Source organism: Dermacentor variabilis, chromosome 4 (assembly GCF_050947875.1).
Source record: "Dermacentor variabilis isolate Ectoservices chromosome 4, ASM5094787v1, whole genome shotgun sequence".
NCBI classification, from domain to species: Eukaryota; Metazoa; Arthropoda; class Arachnida; order Ixodida; family Ixodidae; genus Dermacentor; species Dermacentor variabilis.
Window position 1 is genome coordinate 82,505,175 of NC_134571.1, and position 21,854 is coordinate 82,527,028.

Consider the following 21,854-nt stretch of genomic DNA (forward strand, 5'->3'; position numbering starts at 1 on the left):
AAGGGTACTGGCAGAGGTTCATTTGTTAACACATGGGACTATCAAGAAACTGCGAAGCAAATAAAGTGAATACAGATATTACAATAATTTTTGTTGAGCACAGAATAGATTAACAAGTGCATGCAAAAAAATTATTCGAAAAAAAAATACATCATGAGACTATATTAATTTTGCTCATATTGGACATTTTCCAATGTGTGAGCATGCTTCAGAAATTAGGAAAGATGCTGTGGCATATGCAGTTGTGAAATACCTGTAGAAGTCTAGAGACAATTGATCATTCATTACTTTTATTGATCGGTGGAATGCAGTATCTTTTGGGGACATTCTACAGTGAACATTGAAAAAATATTTTGATATTAACCTCCTTTGCAAAACCTTGAGCCTCAATGTCCTCCTTAGCCCCATCAAGCTGTTTGATGCAGCTTTTTTGCCAAGGAGGTGACCAATGTATGTATATATGTTGGAAAATAAAATTGAATTGAACCTAGTCAGTGTCAGGTTTCTCGATGTAACTAGACAGAACCTCGGACATTTTTTTTTGTTAGCTTATATAGCCTTCTAAGAGCAAGCATGATAGATAGAAATGCCAAACCACTGTGAACAACTAGGGGCGACTTCAAGGAGTGGATAATTCACATATGTATATGGAATGTACAAGAATTAAAAACAATGCTTTTGAATAGAAATTTTTTAAGTTGTGCTTGAATTTTGCACACCATTGATGCAATACAGTTTTTCGTTTTATTTTAGGCACTCTGGTGTTTCACCACTGTAAACGAAGGAAAAAAACAAACAAACAAAAGAAAGCCATGGCATAGCAGTTAACATGCTTGAACTTGAAACTGCACAGCTGTTGCGTGATCCCAGCTGTACCTGCTCAGATATGATTTTGTTTTTAATGTTGCCTAGAGCTGTGCCTGAACCAAAGTGTGATAAAGACATGAACATAAATAATAGCCCCCATTGCCTAGCCCATAAATGTTGTTCCCAGCAAAAAGGCCAAAAGGAAGCAAATTACATTTGTTCACATCATATACATTTACACAATGTTTATTTCCACCATATAATAACGATATGAGTAGACTTAATTCCACAGTCACATGAGCATCAGACAGTGCTATGTGTGATTTATTCACAATTATAGAAATTGTACAAATTATTTAGACCCAGGCTTTCTTGCTAAAATCATGAAGAATTGAGTCTTCACTTCAAGGCTTGTTTTCTCTGGATCTTCTCCAACTTTGCCAACATCTTCCATCAGTCTGTTATCAAGAAAAAGAAAATTGTTTCAAAGCTCGTTACTTGTGCACAACTTAAGGCACACACAACAATGCCTGCCAATGACAAGATGTGAAAATCTTCTCTCAAAGGTGCTATTATAGATATGTGTATTTTTTAAAGGAAGCTTGCGGTAGCCTAGAATAAATCTGCAAGCAACACAATGAGAATATCAGAGTAGGTCCAAGGAAATGAGATAATAATAAGAAAAGTTGTACTAAAAAAATAAAAGGTTGTACTAGAACATAGCCAGATTCAACTACTATAAATGTAAGTACAGAATTGTTCTTTTTTATATGTGTTACATGCTTAAAATGTACCATACACTGTGTGCTAAACAGTGAGAAATTTTTTATTATTTAGATACATACATATGCATAAACGAACTAATCATATACCAAACCTTTGCTATGTGGCATTCTGTTAGTTTTCCAACAAAAATTTCTTGGAAGCTAATTTTATGTTGTAGAGGGATTCACTTGCATGTCAAACTAGAGCTTTACAATGCCAGAAGGCATATCTGACAACAGCGGTGCTGACGACATCTTGCACTAATGTTATGCTGTAACGTACTAGAAATGTTCTTGAAGTGATTGAAAAACAGTGGCTGAAAAACAGTGGTTGAACAACACTGCAGCCAATGTCTTGACAAGAAGTTTGTCTCCATCACGAGAAGGTCATTTGAGGGATCGCTGGATGTTTGTGCACAGGCATGAGTACATGCGGGTGCGAGAGAAAATCTGGGGGCTTTTCCTCCTTGAATATTTGTCTTTGCCTAGGTACTATGGCGGAGAACTTCTCGTATCTCCATCAGCCATTCTTCCTCACTTCAAGACTCCATATTCTGGGAGCTTCTGTCTTTAGAAATGTTTGTGTATTGCAGACCTCTTTGAAAAATATTGCATACAAAAGTAATTTAAAGAAATACTGACACAAAATTATTTTGGCTATGTTTTATGCGCTTAATCAGTACCTACTGACCCAGTAATCATGCTAATGAAACTTATTTTCTCCAGCATGCAACGATTGTTCAATTATATGCTTGTATATCACGACCAGGTGCGGTTTTGATTTCAAAGAGCACATTGGTGCCCTGTGACCTAAGAGTCATGCTTGTAAACAGCGATGACCAAGTGAGTGCACAGACCTGTGAGGCACACTAGCGCACTGTATACCGTGCCATTTGTGATCCTGTTTTGTTTACTAGTTTGGCAGGAAACCTGTGAATTGCTATACCATCCTAATGCTTTGCTGCGCAGTATGATCCCAGCATTGGAGAGTTTTAGCCTCGATTTAGCTTGTCCACAAACTCCTTACTGTTTGTGGTTTGCTGGGTAACCGGAGAGGTCTACTGCAGGAACAACACTGGTAATCACATCTGGTGACACAGTATCTAACCAGAGAGCACGCAAAACCAATACTGCAGCTTGCATTATTCTATTGAACTGCTGGTGTAAAGTGTTGGTAGCAATATAATCGTTAAGGCGCCGTACTTTCATGATAATTCACTCACACAATAACACTGACACCACAAAAAAAGAGGAAGAGAGAGATCAGAGTGCATTGTAGTTGGGCAAATTGTCACAAGATGTCACCACCAGCTTTGCTACTGCCGGCCATGGCATCAGTAACCTGGTAATCCATAAATGGTAAGCAGTTTGCACGTACACTTCATGTGCCCTCAGTTCAAGACACCTAATGCAAACAGTGCTGAAACATCTTCCAAATGGCAAGACAAGCCAATGATGTCAGAAGTCACTAAAATCAATTGCTGAAGCTCGTGACGTATCATTGTTTACAAATAGGACCTATGCTGATGACTACATTGATAGGTGCTGCACTTCCTGATTCGTTGCTTGCACGAACTTCAAGATTAAATGAAAATTAGTTCTAAGTGGCATGCACTGTTGATACTTTACAGCGGGTACATGTGAGCTCGCAGCAATGTAATCTACCAGTTATTTCGAGTAAGAATTTTTGTGTCAGTACCCCTTTAAGTAATGATGACATCAGTTTGGACATGTTTATGCCGAGATATGTGGTGAATGCATTTGGTTGTGGCAACAAAAGTCAGTGGCAATTTTGTGACAAATGCAAGAGAAATGAATTAGGCATCATGTTGCACCTTTTTGAGGTCCCAGTACCTTGATTTACACCGTGCCTACCACGCTGCAAACTGTTCTGGAGCTCACTCAACATCTCACATATGTCGTAGCCTCTTTGAGGTATGAAGGGCAACTGAATATAGTCCGAAGCAGACCACGCATTAAAAGTTCTGTGCACTTCGTTTGCACACACTGTTATAAGTTGCCACTATGAGCATGGTTCTCCTGTCAATGTCCTACACTTGCTCTTTGCTCTGCTAAAACTGCTCAATGATTGGCACTTTGCAACTTGAAGACAAAGGCTTGCAATGCTCACATAGATGTCAACTTTCGACACAGCTCGTCTGCTTCTGAAGGCTGCTGCTTGAGGAAAAGCTTGTATGCTGACCATGTCTTCGTGAGGTTCACATAGTCAGCAACAGTCCTCATCTTACGGTCCTCAATGCACTCTATCCTGCAGAGGGTATAACAAAGCATGCCCAACATTAAGTTTGTCCAGGATAGTGTAATGATTCTATTCCAATTATTTTTGTTTTCACGATTTATCAGTGGTCTGAGCAACACTCTGCCCACGTTATCACCAAGATCAGCCTATTGTGAGTGGTGAATGAGAGGAAGAAAAGAGAACCGAGTAAAAGGAATCCAGACATTATGCTGGCCCATATTTCATACAACTACAGATGGGTTCTGGCTAAAGCTCGTGGTGGTTCACAGATGAGCCATCTAAAACCAAGAAAATCTGTTAGTTTTTTTCGTTACTGTGCATATAAACATCCATCAATTCTATCGACAGCTTTTGTATGCATTGTTGAACATTTTCTTTGGAATTCTGCAAGCAACATCATGCAGGGTCTGAAATGATGACTGAACTTTAACTATTTGTCCAATTTGAAAATTGTTGGCAGGTCGGAGAGTCTCGAAAAATAACACTTTGACTGGGCGTATCATTGAAACTAGCCTGCAGTGCTCCGAGCACTTCTTCATTAAATAGACACAAAATTTGCACTTTGGTTGACTCGACAACATAATTTTTAAATGTCGGCAACAGTGAGGACACAGAAGCTTCTCTCAGGGAGTGGATATTCTGATCTGATATATAGGCTGATTTAACGATGTCTCAAACAATTAAGAAAAACACCAGCCTTAATGCAATGCACCAACTAGCCCAGCAACGTGTTTTAGTAGAATACCTTTCTCAAACAATGGTAGACGCTCGTGATTGCACATTATTTTGATAATTGTGTTCGACTAATATCAAGTGCAACTTTCTCCACCGTAGGTTGCTTTTATCCATTAGCACTCGGACAGCATATGTGCAAATTATTATGAGCAATCCTTCTCGTCGTGTGGGATACGCACTCATACAAGAGCACGCAGTCAATTTCAGACTGACCTTCAACTGAAGCTTGACTAGCTGTATAATCTCTTACATTTTGAGCACAACCTGTGTGAGTGCATTTATTCATTACTGAACAATATTGTGCACCACTCCACATTACTGTACAGCACTGTACAGGAAATGAACAAAGCATATGGATGTTCCAGCACCAGTTTAATGCACACTAGCCCACCTTGCCTGCATGGAAAAGGTGATAGAACACAATGACCAAATAGGAGGAAGCTTCTGCATGCTCTGTGACCTAACAACCATTGCTTTTTGAGCCTAAAAAATGCAGTCAAAAACAAACCAGGTGCCTGCCACAATGAGTAAAAACAAATGTTCCTTGTACAATAGGAAATTACCCATTTTCGCATTTGTGAAGCTACTGCTTTCCAGCATAGCATGGGCATCGCTATGGCTGGTATTGATGCCAACAAATCTTCATAATTTCTTTTTGCATAACCTGACTTACAAAAGTTGGGAACTAGGAACCAGCTGCATATTTTGTATATTTAAGATTTTTTTTTTTTGCTCTCAGCACTTATACTAAAAATAGCTAATTGTAACTTTAATTCGTGTTTCTTCAGGTGCTTCTTTGAAGTTTCATATAAGAATTTCCAAAAATTATTGGAGCAATTATTAATGCTATACATCTATTTAAAACACAAGTGATCAGGCTATACCTTTATGTGTTGCAGTATACGTTGCAACAACTACATTAACTAAAATGTTATAACATAAAAGCAATGAAAATGAGCACACTTCTAGCGGTAAGGAAAGAGTTTGCAAAGTATTGCCTTCAAAGACAGAGTTCGAAATGGATATATGGCAAAGACAAGCATTAAAATCTGTCTATGCAAGAATATTGATGGTTTGGACTCCATCTCAACATCCCACTGCCAGAATAAGAACTTATTAAAAGAGCACACTGGAAGTGAAGGCCGACGTGGCCAATAATATGACAGTAAAGATGTTACTGAACTATGTAACATATCTTGACAATTTGAGGCCTTGCTCTGCAGCAAAGAACGAAAGAAGTGCTCGGTTTAGTTGGGTATTTTTAAATACAACGTAGTTCAATTTTTTTCTTTTAGAGCAAGGGGCTCCTTCAGCAATTGTTTGCCAACTCATGCCAGACACTGCCACAGCAAGTGGCACTACATGGGGCTGCTTCACAGATAACCAAGGTGGCACTACCAGCTCTCTGTGCCTTAACTGCATAGCACATTGCATTAGTGGCCTACTTACTACCTTAAAAAATGAAATTTAGTAATGTAGCATGACTTGATATATCATTTCTGCATGCATTAAAATTTGTGCAGTTTTTGTGCACATGATGCTTGTTTCAATTTACTCCTGCAAGAAAAGTTGTAGCATTAGTGGTCTTTCCTGGTTTGACAATGTATGAATGTAAGGCCCTAGTGCACATTGTGTGCTCAGCTGCTAAAACTTTTTACTTCAAACGCTGTTGTTCATAATTCTTATTTTCTGAAGCACATGTAACCTAGTTAAAGCACCTAATGAATCCAATGGACTTCAGATATTCACAGCAATAGTAAGGATATGGAATGTACTGAAATAATACTGGAATGTACTGACAGTACATTCCAGTATGAAATTAATTGAATGGGACTTACCTGGTTTAGTTAAATTATATACCATCTATGCCATAAACATTAAAACAGTAACAACAGATAGAAACAAGCAAGAACTAAAGTAGGAGCAGCCTGATAATTTAAAGAAGTCACACTCACCTGTCTTGTACACCACTAAAGAGAGCGCATTGTTAATCATCTGTTGGGATTTAGTACCCAATGCCCGTAGCCTATAACTTATACACAACACTAAGTGTACTTCATTAAAACTGAAAGCTGGGGACGTATTTTGCAAGAGTCCACCTAGTGGACATGTCCATTTCATCTGCTGCTGAAGTGCTGATTGGCTGTGACGCCTCGCTGCTGTGGACGCGCAGCCCAGCCCAGCCAATTAGAACTTCAACAGCAGACGAAATGGTCATGTCCACTATGTGGAATCTTACAGAATAGCTCCCCTGGATGAGTTGGTGTGGTTCCATATTAACAAAAAACCAACGCGAAAAAAATGTAGATGAGCAAAGATACGACAAACACTGGCGTTGACTAGCAACTAATATTTTATTTCCAACGAAACAGAGAAGTAGAAAACCACAAACAAAGGAGAATAGAAACCCTCTCATGTATGTACGGAAATGAAAGTAGCAAACAAGTGACAACCCAATGGCTGGTTAATCAAGAGCTGGTTTGCAGACACTCCCATAGGTATGACACTTATGCTTGTGACAGAGGTATCGAAAGTTGACTGATATAGTATCTGTCACCTTCCAAAAGCATGTGAAAGGCTTCCATTATTTCTCTTGTTTTTTGAACACTATGCTGGTGCAAAATCTAAGTTCTATCAAAAACAGGTTTACAACAACTTGTGTGGCAGTGAACTGCCAAATGTGAACCAGTGCCAGTCTTTACATTGAGTGCATGCTCCTGGATCCTGATATTTAAACATAGACTAGTTTTCCCTATGTAAGCTTTTCCACAAGAGCACCATTATTTTATTTATTTATGCAGCAGACCACGTTTGCTGGGAGTATTCCCCTAGGGCCGTGAAGCCTTTACTTAGATTTTCCTCTGATTACTCGAAACTAGTTAAAAGTGGCATTAGTGCTTCTTGCATACACTCTTCATTGTTTAAATCATGCCACCACTGGGTGCAATGTAGTTTTGAGAGGCAAGTGCCCAGACTAAAGGAAGCAGAGTATCCTACTGGTGTTATCATAAGAGCTTGTGGAAAAGTGGCAAAATCAGTTAAAGGCAATCCGAGGAGAGCAACAGTTGATGGTGATCCTGAGAGGAGAAAGAATGTAGTATCGTTTCCTTATTTGCATAGGCTAGCACACAAGTTAAAAAATGTGGTAAGCAGGTATAAGATTGATGTTTTTAGTGTTGGCCACTAGCTTGGTCAGATTTGTCCAGCCATCCACAAAAAGATGAATGAAGTGACGCGCGACAAACGTGCAGGATGCGCTATCAAACAAATGAACTACATGAATTGTAAAGTTAAAGTTGTCTCTACAATACCATGCTCTTGTGGAAAAGGTTACATAGGACAAACTAGTCGATGTTTAAATATCAGGATCCAGGAGCATGCACTCAACATAAAGAATGGCACTGGTTCACATTTGGCGGTTCACTGCCACAAAATTTGTTGTAAACCCGTTTTTGATAGAACTTAGATTTTGCACCAGCATAGTGCTAAAAAAACAAGATAAATAATGAATGCCTTTTACATGCTTTTGGAAGGTGACAGCTACTATATTAGTCAACTTTTGATGCTTATGTCACAGGCAGAAGTGCCATAACTATGGGAGTGTCTGGGAACCAGCTCTTGATTAACCAGCCATGGGATTGCCACTTGCTTGCTACTTTCGTTTCTGTACCCACATGAGAGGGTTTCTATTCTCCTTTGTTTATGATTTTCTACTTATTCTGTTTCGTTGGAAATAAAATGTTACATTGTGAGTCAGTGCCCGTGTTTGTCGTATCTTTGCTCGTCTATGTCTTCTTCGCACTGGTTTTTTGTTAAGACGGAACTAAGTGTAACTTATTGTTCCACATCCCAGATTCTATCAATTTCAACTTATAGGCAATTTTACCGAACGTGATCCTCAAAAGCAGGCTGGATGTCTCGATACAAGTTGTTGACAACATCTAAAGCCGATGGCCAGTATTCCTTTGGTATACCCTTGATGATTTCCTGTAAATAGCCACAGTGAAATGAGTGTCAGATTTTGACTACAGCCTGTTTTTGAGCACACGCACATTGAGAAACCTGAGCTTGACACAACACAATGACAGGAAATTTTAAGCATGGCTCTTAATTTGTATGAAAGCAGCACATGTTCAAAATAGGCAGAGGTCAAGTTAATCATGAGAGAGTAAACACTGCAAGGTGTTTCACACACTAGCACCAACCAGACTTTGCTAAACTTATGCCCGTTAGGAAAGATGAAGAAGCGAAGAAATACTAGTCATGGTATCTACAAGTATCAGATCAGCGGTAGCTGGAGAAAGCCTAAACATGTCTTTTTTTTTTTTTTTTTTTTTGCAATTAACAAGTTCGACACTCATATGTTTCTCTGCATGTACATTATTGGTTTACTGCATCACTGTCAAGAGCAATTAAACTGCTATCATACAACGCATTTATTTGCCCACTTCTCGAGTGTGGTAACACAATTTGGTTTCCTTATACACAACAGCTTATTAACAAACTAGGAGTGCAGCAAAAGGCAATTAGATTCATCTTTAACAAATACAAGAATAGCGATTAACCTACCCAACTGCTAAAACAAGCCTGTATTCCTACTCTGCGAAACTGCGCCAAACTAGCAAGACTAAAATTATTATTCCAATTAATACACAATGCATTACGAATAAATACTTTGTTGTATATATCCCTAGCTGACACCAGACCTTCCCACCATAAGCATTCACTAACACTTAAAGAATATGCATTTTGCACTGACTGTTTTATATATTCGTTCTTTCCTCTTGCAATAAGAGAATGGAATAGCCTGGACCCCTGCATAACGACTAACACATCGTTGCCGAAATTTGTAACCCTTGTAGAAGAACTGTTGCTCAATAATTAGATTATGCTAGCCGGAAATAACACACCAGTCATGTCGTTGTATAAAATAATATCTGAGTAAGCATTGTATTTGCCTATGCAATTTCACCCCTTTTTGCCAAATGCGCTGTATCATTCATGTCTTATTTCCTGCCATATGTGTATATCTGCTTCGTATCGATTACAAATATCATTGTTTAAATTATGTAAACCTGTTTTTATCGCTATTTGTGAATTTATAATATACGCCCAACCTGTAAAAATACCACTGGGAGACAGTATCTGAAATAATAATAATAATAAAATTCTAGTTTGGGAAACAGACGCTGAATAGCACAACATGGAGCATTTCTTGCAACTGTGAATTAAGGGGAGCACATGGTATATAGCATACGAATGGTCTGTAGTGATCGCTGAGCAAAATGGTGTGCAGAAGTTGCCACCACTTGTGCTTTTGTGTCTGTTGGTTATGTTTATTTCTTTTGAGATGGTGTCTTCATAAGGCATGTCCCCTTTGGTCTGCATTTGCATACTTTGAATGCCAGCTAAAGACCAATGAAAATGTTTTTTATGACCTTTCAGCAAGGGACATAGACAACGATGACAACTACAACCACAAGTAGAGAAAAGGCTGCTCGTTGTAGTCAGCACACATGACTGTGCAAATGAAAAGTACTGCTGGAGTGTAAGAGTGCAGAAGCATGTTCAAAACATTGTTTCACTATGGCGTCCTAATCATGGATATGTTTGCAGTGTGTTGAATACATTTCCTTTCTATATAACAACGCTCACTGCACAGAAGTAAACAGTGCTACCTACTAGTACTAGCACTGCACACTTCTACGCAGTCATTCACCAACTGGTTGAAGTATCTGCCATACTGAACAATGTCTCAAGCTTTTCAATGAAAAGAACAACCAAGAGTTTCTGCTTTATTTTTATTATATAGTTCGTAGCCTGTCAGCTCTAATGCACTGAAAACATGTCCAAAATGTACACATAATGTTATTGTGAAAGAAAGCATCAAAAATTGCATCTATGTAGGATTAAACAAATATTTAAAACTCCTGAATAGTAAGTTAATATCCTGCTCTATGACTCTGCCTCCCAATAGCCAATGTTTTTAAACCGATGATGAATAGCTGCTGTTAGAAAATTCAGATATCTTGCATTTTAAATGGTTATTGAATGATCTGCACTAATATTTGGGGATGACTGACAGATGAACCTTAGACAAATATGAATTAATTCATTGCCAGTTCAGCAAGGCAGAAATACAAGGTCAGCAAGAGTTATTACAAAACTATGCGAGAAGCTTGCATCATGTTTGGAAAAAAAAAATATTCAGAAACTAATAACTATTTGATCTGTATTCAATGTGGTTTCAAAGATCAATTTACAAGTCCTTATGCTCTGTAGATTTGAAATTTTCCCGCCTGGAATGTCTGCCCCCTATAGCATAAATATTTAGAAGAAAGGAAAGAAAACAACACCATTCTCGCCAACAATTTTCATAATTATGTATGAACAGAAGATTAAGCCTTTGCAAACTGTGCGTTGACAAACACCCGATGAAAAAATCTACAAGGAAATAATCTTTGAGGGTTTGCTTACATTGTCTATTATACTGTCCATCCTCTCCTGGTTCTTGCTAACAGGCTTGGGAATCAGGTAGCTGCAGAGTGCCAGCACCCCATGCGGCACCAGGATTCTTATTACTTCCTTGTAGAATGCATCCAAGTTGAAATAGTGAACAGCCTGCATTACCATCACCAACTGCACAGATTGATCTTTTTCAGTGATCGTCTCGGCTGGTGACACACTGCGGAAATGCATGACAAAAAGAAAACAAAACGAGGACAATTTATTTCATGTTGCAAAACAATTCACATTCATAAATGTTTGTTTATTTTTTATTTGTTGATACATTGCTGAGACTTTTGCCAGGAATTATGATAGATTGCAGGTGAATGTGTCAAAGTTACATAATTATATTGAAAAGTACCAACTGCTTATTTCCATATCAATTTGGCTTCACTAAAAGAAAATCAGCTGAACTGGCACTTCTTGCACAGAAGTAATTTATACTGAAACAGTTTGAAAAAAAGTCTATGGCACTTGCTGTATTTGCAGATTTTTCAAAGACTTTCAAGTTGGTGCATCATGGCATTTTGCTGAAAAAGTTACATCAATACGAGATTCGCAGAAAGGCTTTACAATTAATATGGTCGTACCTATCATAGATAAAACAAGTGGTTCAGCTAACTACATAATGCCTCTTCTGCAGTTAAATATATCCAAATTGGTGTACCACAAGGTAGCATACTGGGACCTCTCGTCTTTCATAAGCACCTTAATGGTATTTTAAATATAAACCCTGAAGTAAGATTTATTATTTATACAGATGATACTACAATCTTCTTCTCAGGAAAAAATATTTCGGAAATAAAGTCCACATGTAACAAAACCTTGACATTGCTAGGAAAATGAGCAACATCAAACTCCATGTGTATAAATGAACAGAAAACTAAGGCAGTCATTTTTCACAACCCCGCCCAACCCTCCCCTAAAAAAAAAAATGTCACATCAACCCATATTATGGAACTCCTGTATTATAGATATTGTAGAGTTTCAAATGTCTTGGCATAGCTATAGTCGCATTAATTTCAGTTTGTTTTCTTGTTCATGCAAAAACCTTCATACTATGTATTTGAGTAACGTGGCTTAAGTTTACTTACGTGTACATATTGCTGTTTCGTGTATACTTTAGCGACTCCTTGGTATACTTATGTATATTTTTTTTAATTGTGCATGTTCCAGTGCTGCCTCCCTGCTGAACATTAGGTTTGCAGACTCATCAAGCTGCCCTGGTGTAGCTTTTTTTCTGCGAACCCTCCATCTGTATTCTAAGACGGGAAAATAAAATTGAAACTGAAATAGTTCTTTTTTTTGTCATACGTCTTGGCATGATCACATAAGCAATCTAAATGCAAGGTTAGCTCCAATCATAGGCATAGTAGGCCAAGTAAAACATCAACTATCATCACAAACTAAATTACTTCTTTATAACTCGCCTTTTTATTCTCACCTCAACTACTGACAACTGGTATGGGAACCTCAGCTCCCTCTAGCTAGCAACACAGTCATCGCTTACAGAAAAAATACATTTGTCAGGTTTATAATGCACCATACTGATCCCACACGGCTCAACTTTTTCTCATTGCCAGAGTAATCAGTAAACACAGCTTATATAAATACAGACTGAGCGTGAAGTTGTGAAGTTCAAAACAGAGATAAGACAAAACCTCAATAGTTTACACATTCTTGCAAATTTACAAAATAAGTTACCAAGAGAGGTGCCGAGGGAGAGAGAGAGAGAAAACATTTATTCGGACCATCGAGGTGGTTGCTCTTGAAGTCGAGTGGGTGGTGTCCTTATTCCAGGACTCTACTGGCCATGGCTGCTCGACGTACTTGCTGGACGAGAGCTTCTTGTCCCGCCAGGGTATCGCCGGTCAGCTGTACCTCCCACCGCTCAAATGACGTGCTAGGCGTCTTTAAGTGTTGCGGTTTGCCCCCGCACCCCCACGAGATGTGAAAGAGTGTAGGGCGTGTGTCGCAGCACCAGGGGCAGATGCCGCGATATGTATGTGGGAACATTTTACTATATCTGTGTAGGTTTGGAAATGTGTTAGTCTGTATAAGTCGGAGAGCTACGGCATCTTCAGTGCTGAGCTTTTTGTGAGGTGGAGGATAAATCCTGCGGTTGAGTCGCTGGATGCCGAAAGCTGGTTAGTTCACACTCCTCGTCTTAAAGCTGGACAACAGAATTTATCTTATGCGTTAACCTGTCTTTTGAAATTTGATGGCTTCGATTTATCTTCTTGTTCTTATCGGAACCTCCACATTGAGTACAGTGCTTAATTTTGCATACTTCCTTTTACTGTGCTTTCATACTATTCCGTGGTTTGTATTTTCAGTAGAATTTGTCTTTGTTCGAGACTCGATCATTATCCTGTTTGTTACAGTTTGCTTATAGTGCCAATTATGTGTATACTTTTATGTGTTCCTGTGCTGCTTCTGCCAAAATAAACAAATCAGGGGGCTGGTCAAGCTGCCTGTGAGCAGCTTTTTTTCCTCGGCCCTCTTATCTAATATGTATGATGGCAAATAAACTTTATTATTACTATATTACAAGGTACTGTAATTTCCTCTAAAGGGAAATGAAGGCAGTATATTGATGCTTTGTACGTTTTCTAGTTAGTACTCATAATTACTACAGAGTAATTAATGTTGATTTAGCCCACAATCATCCACATCACATCTTCTGATAAATATAACTGACTGACCAGCTCAAAGCAAATGAACAATTTAGTCATTGGCTTCAGGCACTACGACAAAGGAAGAAAAGATTATTTTGCCCTCGCTAACAAAATGGAGCAGGTCGAACATCCCTTCAAATATGGTAGTATGTTCACTAAAGTGGTCGTGTGTTGCAATACCTCACTGCGCTGAATTGAAGCCGAGCCACATTGAGTATGCATGGTTCAGTTCAGTATGAACAGTGTAATACCATACGTTTGTCCGTTGCTGCCACATGACAGAGCTGGCAAAAATAAGTCGCGTACACAAATTTGTATACTGTGGCTGAAGGGGATTAGGCACACAAACATTCTTGCACTCTGCCACCACAGGGAATCCAACCCACAACCTTGCAATCAGCAGTACTGTGCCATAGCCACTGGCAGTCATGCTTTACCGGACGAAGGGTATATTACTTTGTATACTGTTGACCCATTGGCTAAATTTTCAGATGATCGCTCACGCTGATACTGCAATCTGTGGATGGCAGCGGGTTAAACCAGCTGAAGTAGATGATAAAAAAAAAACATTCATGATAGAATGTGTAAGCGTGACTGAATGAGGATGTAGAAAGACACATAGAGACAGTGCTGTCTCTGTGTGTCAGTTTCCTTCTATGTCATTGTTCAGTGGTGCTTACACATTCGATCATGAATTCTAACCAACTAGCTTGCCAATGTGTTTTAGCTAAAAAAAAAAAGAAAATAAAAGGAAAAGAAAAAGGAGAAGAATAAAAAAGAAATAAACTTTTAATGCAGGTGCACATCCTGTCAGCTATTTCCACATCACAAAGCTGTTGAGCACTGTCATAGTGTCCTTGTCACACTGCACATCGGAGTATTAGGAGATCCACCCGGCTTATTCGTAACAAATGAACTCATTATATTGGCTAAAATGACAAGCACCACAATATGCTGGTGTAATGCGATTTGTTAGCGAAATGCGCGGTACTACTTATTTTGCCAAAACATTTGTATAATGTAGATTCATGGGCATCTCAACTGGAGTAGAATCCAGCAAAACAAAGGAGAGAAGCAAACACAAATTCAATGTTTATTGAAGAAACAGTTGTTAAAGAAAAAAAAAAGGATGTGTGCATGCATGAACATGCCTCAACTAGAGGCATAGGTAATATCACAACTTCAAATCACATTGTTTTATCGTGAGACCACACCAATGTCTAAAGATGCTGATTTCTTATCCATCAGAAAGAGAGACAAGGAACCTACACACTCAGTACCATATGTTGTGATGTGTGCTTCTATAATTACTGATTAAGTCCTGTTTTTATCAATCTACAACGGATATACAACCGAAACGTGGTTGGCAGCCATAATCATGAGCACAAGCATTATACACTTGAATGTGAGAGCCATTATGGGTCAGGTAGAAACTCTACCCATGAAGAAAAGCATGAATTACTCATTTCATTAACAAAATGCAAAGAATGACAACAAACCACAAAAATTGCAGACATGGCTAAAATGAGCTCTAATCTACTAAGAATTAGTACAATTGGTTACCCTGACCTGCAGACAGTGATCAGTTAAAAAGCTGTTTGCACAGTCGTGCATGGTGAAGAACTATTTTGCAGTCCAATCCTGTGCAATTCTGTATGATTATGTCCTGCATAACTGTGCGGGAATTAAGTGAGAGGCATCAGTGCCCTAAGCGTGCTATGAAATATAAAAGTGTCATTCTTGCTTTGTGTTCCTTCATGCCTTTATCAAAATAGTTCTTCAATACTTATAAGCAGCTTAAGATGCAAAAATTTAGCTAAGACTTTCAATGGCAACATGTGTTCAGAATTTATTCTCTTCCCATGTTCCTGTGTGATCTTAAAGGCAGTGCACTGGGCTGGCACTGAAGGTGGTGAGACTGCTGCCTTACTTGATTGGTTGTTTTAGAGCACTCTATCTATATTCTATGAAAGTCATCAATGACAGCTTTAAATAGCTAGAACAACAGGGTATATATTAGCTTCGATTTGGCTTCATTGTTGACATTGGACTTCCGTAGTGCTTCTGAAGTGCCCTCGAATAGGGCCAGTTGGATGTATCATGCATTACTTAGGGACATCAGTACATGGTTCAAATAAACCATATGACCAGCGCTTATGTGCTAACTGCAGTAAAAATATTCCACAAGGCTGATTGTTTGTTTGTGTGGTACATTTTGCATATCACATTCGAACATGGAAGTGAGGAGGAACCATTAGTTGAAAGCTAAAGCAGTGCACCCCTCATAAGCATGCGCGCCCCTGCACGCCCCCCCATATATATATATATATATATATATATATATATATATATATATATATATATATATATATATATATATATATATATATATATATATATATATATACGCACTGCCAGCTCAAATGGTAATCCACTTGAGTTTAACACATGGCTGAGTTAAGGTTGTCTCACCTGAAGGAAACATTCTTGAATTTATGAAGTGATTTTGCTTCAGTGATTTGTGCTTCAGATATGTCATAGCCATGAACTTCTTTGAAGTATGAGGCCAGTGCTGTTGTACTTGTGCCAGGGCCGCAGCCAACATCTACTGCAAGGTTCAGGTCTGATATCTGCACAGGAAAGTTATAAAAGCCAATGACCATAACAAATAAAGTTAATATTAATGTTCACTTATTAATTGCGTAGAGTTTATGTTGACCGCTATACATTTACTTCCAAAGGCAGTTTTTTGAAGTGATCATGTTCACTCAGAAGTAAAAAGTGAAGTTTCACGGTGTAAGAATAGCTATTCTTACACCGTGTGAAGGTCAAACATTATCTACACGTGACAATCTGCAAGGCTAATGACATGTATTACGGATAATAACTGTTAAGCACAATGCAATGAAATTAGATACTGTTTTTGCTTTCAAGTACTATAGTAATAACACCAAGGTAGGACGTACAGCTTCAATGTATTTGTTCGTCCTAGCTACAGTGTACTAGAATATCCTAGGAACGCACGGCTGTGCGGCTTAGGTACAACAAAGTCAGTATGAAGAATCGCGCAACACGATTGAAGCCACACCTATCGGCCCAACACGTGATCGCATGTCAAAGTGCGCGGTTGGTTTTTGTGTTCCCGCTTCGCAGGCCGAGTCAAGGCAAAGCAGCCGAACAAGCGCGCATCAAATAAAGAACTTCTGGCATAGCTACTGGGAAACAAACGTCTCAGAAAATCTCGATTCCTTCTCCGTGATCTAAACACAAGAGATCACGTGTTGGACCACTACTGAGCACTACTTCACGGAGCGTTAGCTTGACAAAGCTGGCTGCGTGACGTAATGCTCTCTCCCATGGAGGAAGGAAACTTCCTCCATGCTCTCTCCTGACTTTTTCCTTCCCCCATGGGTACAATCAGTTGTAGCGTTGAGCACAACGGCATACCGCAGGTGAGGGGCTTAAACGCATATGATGAAAGCTAACTGCGCTGACTACTTTGACATAAGTAAACTGTCGCCGATTCACGGAGGATTCACTTCCGCCTACCTTCTCTTTCACGAACTTCATTATCTGATCAATGAGAGCTTGTGGAGCAGTGGGGCGAAACTTGGCGTATATGTCGGCATGGCTTCTGGTTATGCCAACATAAAAATCACTCATGCTGAATGAAAGTAAACAGCGAGAGCCTTGGAGGCGTACAGCTTACGACGTTGTAAAAAGTCGTTTGTAGGTGTTCTCTGATAACGCCGACAACGCTCATTTATGCAGTGCGTTGGCTATGCACCAATAGACGTGTGAATAGGAACGAGAGGTATGTCGACGTCTACATGCAAAGCAGCGCTAGCAGCGCCAAGAGCAAAACAGACGGAAACCAATAGTTTCGGTTCCTCGGGCCGCGACTACCGCTAAGCTGTCACGATATAATGCTCATAGAGTTGCGCGTCTGTTTTCAATGGGCACGATCAGCCTTTAATATGTCAATGCATCACCTCGGTCACTATTCCTCAATCACTGAACTTACTTTGTGAAGCAAGTGTACCTGGGTCTCTGGTGTAGGCCCCTGTCGATGATCATTCTCTTAACACCTTCTAAAGAAGGAATGAAATATGTGTGGTAATAAACGGCGTCACTCGACGAATCTGCGAATCTTTCGAAATACTTTTGCATGCGCCTTAATTTTATAAGCAGAGTTATCAGCAATCAAATGTTGCCCCTGCTACGTGCTCTCGAAGTCTCCTTCGTTTGTCAATCATTAATTCAGCCGGCTGGTGCTTTTCTTTTCGTCTTTCTTTCGACTCATACACAATTTTTAAATATCGTCTGTGGCAGATAGCATAATTTTAGTCTTTGAGCTGGATATTACTCAAAGCATTACTCGCACGATAAATTGAAATGCAAATTCGACTAATTAACAAAAACACTAATTAAGTGTAAACTATAGTTACGACACATATTGCAATTTGCGAATTGCAGCCGAAGAATTCGCAAGGCGTATCCACTTGGAACCAATGTTTAGGAGTACATGGGCATTCTGGTTACTTTCGGAATTCAGTGCATAAAAATGGAGGTTTGATAAAAAAGTAAGTGGAACAACAGTGCATTTTTACCGCGAGTTTCACTACGCATATCTTGAAACTCGTGCAATCCTTTGAATTCGTTCCAAGTGGGTATTCCTTGCAAACTAACAGGCTTCAATTCGTAACGTGCTATATGCTGTAAAGTAATTGATTAAAAATCTAATTAGGGATATGTTTTGTTAATTCGTCGATTATGCATTTCAGCATCTCATGCGAGTAATGTCCGCCGCTGCGATCAATCCGGATCAAGGACTGCAATTACGTTATCGGCCACAGACGCTCTTTAAAATTTTGTATGCTCTAAATAAACAACACCAAACATCCCGCATATGTTTTGCCCAATTATACACGTAGTGCGCGGAAGGTTCGGCGCTGTGGAAATGGTTTATACACCCCCCCCCCCCCTAACCCGTCTAACACGGCCCCAGGAGGATCCAGAACTCTGAAAAAGTATCCCCCTCCCCCCTTATCTTTAACCTGCGCAGGAGGTATTGCCAAATGCGGGATGGACAGGAGCAGACATAAGTACCGACAAAAAAATCTGAGGACACCTAAGTACTTCTTAAGAGTTGTGCACGCGAAAGCATTAATGTCCAATTGAACGGGGCTGGGCGGTCCTTCGAGTTTTGCGCGGGGGGTAATATGTACCATAGCGGTACGTGCTGCCCGAGGAAACGCGGCAGCAGCAGTGAGCGAAGTGATTTTCGTGCTGTCTATCGTTTAAACGCAAGCGCTGAGAACGGACGGCACCCACAAAGCTACGAGCCGCCGACTTACCTATATATAGACTCTGCCCCCAACGTAGATCGCTCTCAAGATACGGCCGCGCGACTGCGCTCACCCGGCACGTGCGCAGTTTCAGCCGGAGTGGAACGCCGCCCCTCCTACTTTCCTCCCACGGCGCCTTGCAACGTTGGGTGCCTCGCGCGCGACGGAAGACGGCGTGCTTCCTCTATGCTCTCGTCCCTTTCGTGCAAGCGAGATTGAGCCGCGATCGTCGGCTTCCCTTGCACGCATTCACTAGCACATACAGCGTAGGGTGCGCGGCGACGGTGTTATCGCCCTTGGACTTAATACTAAACCTCACGGCGAAGGCGACGCCGACGGCAGAAATACGCTTGGAGTGTTCATAAAATTGCTATCGCAACGAAAATGTTAAGTGTTGGCAAAAACAGCAACCAAGTGACATGGGAGATAATCGAGGCTCATATCATATCAATATCACAAGAGATATGTGCAAATGTGCCATTTGTTTTGCTATCGACAAGGAAATTGCGTTATCTTCTAACCTATGACCAGGCGCATTTACCGCGCCCGTGCACCAATGTGTAAGGATGACCCATCCTTGCCTCTTGTTATGTTTTTTATGCCTTAAAACATATACTAAAATTGTAAAGATATAGAGAAGATTATCATGGCCCCCGAGCGAGGACGACGCGCAAAATCGTGAAACGTTCCACATTTTTGCTCATCACCCACTATGGGGAAGCCAGAAGATGGATCGTCGGGGAAGACGAGTGTCCTCCTTTGCGTCAGATCATGAACTGTATTGTGTAAACGACGGCAGTTCTACGTTCTTACGGGGACTGACATATAGCAGCTGCCCCAACCTAACGTTTGTGCCATGCAGCCTAAGTAACAAGCTACAGTGATTTGCGGACAATGAAACCCATGGAAGTCACGATATTCTCACCTATATAAAAATCGAGGGCCTAGGCAAGTCACACATCACCATTTCTTCACGCATCGACTGGTCAGAGTACAGGTCGCTCACAGAGAAGTGGTGTCAGGAAAATGAAGAAGGTTCTCTTGAAAACCTAGAAGGCAAAACGAAAGCTGCTACTCAAAACGCTGCCTGTAATTTTACACCTTCATCACAGCTTTGCGAATATGAAACGGAACAGGAGCGGCTCCGAGCAATCCGTCGTCGTGCTGAACGACGGCATAGGCGCACAAAATCCATCTACGATTTGAGGGAAGATTCACGTGTGCGGAAGATTCGGCGTAGAAACAATGCATTCCAGTCTCTAAGATAGAAATCTTTGTGCGAGTCGCTTCATCCGCACAAGCTTCTTTCTTAAATATAGAGAACTATGCGCGGCCTACAAACATTGCCACAGCAGTATCGCCGCTTCAAGTGCCTTGCTCTCCACCTAGGTCGACGCGAAATTGAGGTATATCAAAAGACTGCTGTGGGAGGGTTGCCGATAAGGGGTCCGCGTTCACCCATTGTAATCGAGGAAGCACGCCGATGACAAGAGATTCCCGGATGGACAGCCTGTTCTCTGTAGAGGAGCTTCAAGCACCTTTGGCAGCATACAAACGTTCCTCATCACCTGGACCTGATGGTGTCACTTACGTGGCCCTGTCTAACCTCGGTCAAACAGCTTGACGTGTCCTTCTAACCACATACAACGACTCTTGGTGCAACGGATTGGTTCTTCCCTCGTGGATGTCCAGCCGCTTCGGTCCTCTGCTTAAATCAGGTAAATCTCCCCTAGACCTGGCCTCCTATCGCCCCATCGCACTTGTCAGCTGTTTTGGAAAGGTGATGGAAAGGATGATACTGATACTTGCCTAGAGGGGTACCTGGAGCATCCCGACATATATATACCCTGATGCTATGGCCGGCTTTCGGCGTGGTCGGTCCTCGATAGAAAACGTGATTCACCTTGTCTCGTCTGTACAGTAACAAAAAAGCCTAAAGAGATTATCTGCGGCGATGTTATTGGGTGTGAAAGGCGCATACGACAACGTATCGCATGTAGATATTCTGGATGCCTTGGGGAACATTGCATTGGGGCGGCCGTGTCCACCAATGGATTTACAGTTATTTGACGGGCAGAACCTTCATTGTACAAACAGATGAGGGTACAACAACGCACCATTGTACTTGTCGCGGTGTGGTGTCTCAAGGTGGAGCCCTGCAGTGGCGTAGCCACAAATTTCGTTCGGGGGGGGGGGGGAATCACGTTGCAGCTCGGCCTCCTCCTTATATTATTTGTCGAAGGATCAAATATATGAATAATAGCTGCATTGCCACTACCAAAGATGCTGCAAACGAATTCTTGAACGCTACGCACTGTCAAGACAAGTAAAATATGGATTTTTTAAAATGAAAGAATATACTCGTATTGCACCCGAAATAACTGATATTAATGCTTCCATGTTTTTTGTCTATTTAATAAGTAAGGAAAATATCACACGAACTTTAGAACTATATCAGTTCGAAACCAGCAAAGCAGTGCATGCCGCTGATATGAAAAATGTAAAGGCCGTGAAATGAATAAGCTGAGGACAAATATTTTAATGAAACCTTGTCATTCAAGAACCCTGTTTACATTTGTGTACAAATGCAACGGCCAGGGAAAAATCTCAATGACGCTGTCCTTTGTTCCAATGTATTGCGTAGGAGCAGCTGTCACCGGTCGTGTACTGTAATTGCACCGAAATTATAGTCGCAACAGAGAGCACATATAAAAAGCAGGAGTTCTGCAAAATATACGAGGGCGAGTCAAATGAA

At 40.4% G+C, this 21,854-nt stretch overlaps 1 protein-coding gene and 1 non-coding gene across 3 annotated transcripts; one reads left to right on the plus strand and one right to left on the minus strand.

Annotated features, from left to right (window-relative positions):
* Positions 1-1,032: 1,032 nt before the first annotated feature.
* LOC142579431 (putative methyltransferase DDB_G0268948) lies at positions 1,033-17,548 on the minus strand. Of its 2 annotated transcripts, none has more exons than XM_075689590.1 (6): positions 17,301-17,548; positions 16,224-16,381; positions 11,044-11,251; positions 8,453-8,553; positions 3,703-3,840; positions 1,033-1,265 (listed from the first exon to the last, which is right to left on the minus strand). In XM_075689590.1, the coding sequence occupies exons 1-6, from the start codon at positions 17,412-17,414 to the stop codon at positions 1,160-1,162; spliced, it is 825 nt and encodes a 274-aa protein (XP_075545705.1). In that variant the 5' UTR covers positions 17,415-17,548; the 3' UTR covers positions 1,033-1,159. The 2 variants fall into 2 exon arrangements, with proteins under 2 accessions (XP_075545705.1, XP_075545706.1); XM_075689591.1 differs by having other exon boundaries at positions 17,461-17,534.
* A 2,142-nt stretch (positions 17,549-19,690) lies between these two features.
* On the plus strand, positions 19,691-19,797 carry LOC142580666 (U6 spliceosomal RNA). Its single transcript, XR_012827812.1, has one exon. It is a non-coding gene; the product is annotated as a U6 spliceosomal RNA (small nuclear RNA).
* The last annotated feature ends 2,057 nt before the right edge of the window (positions 19,798-21,854 follow it).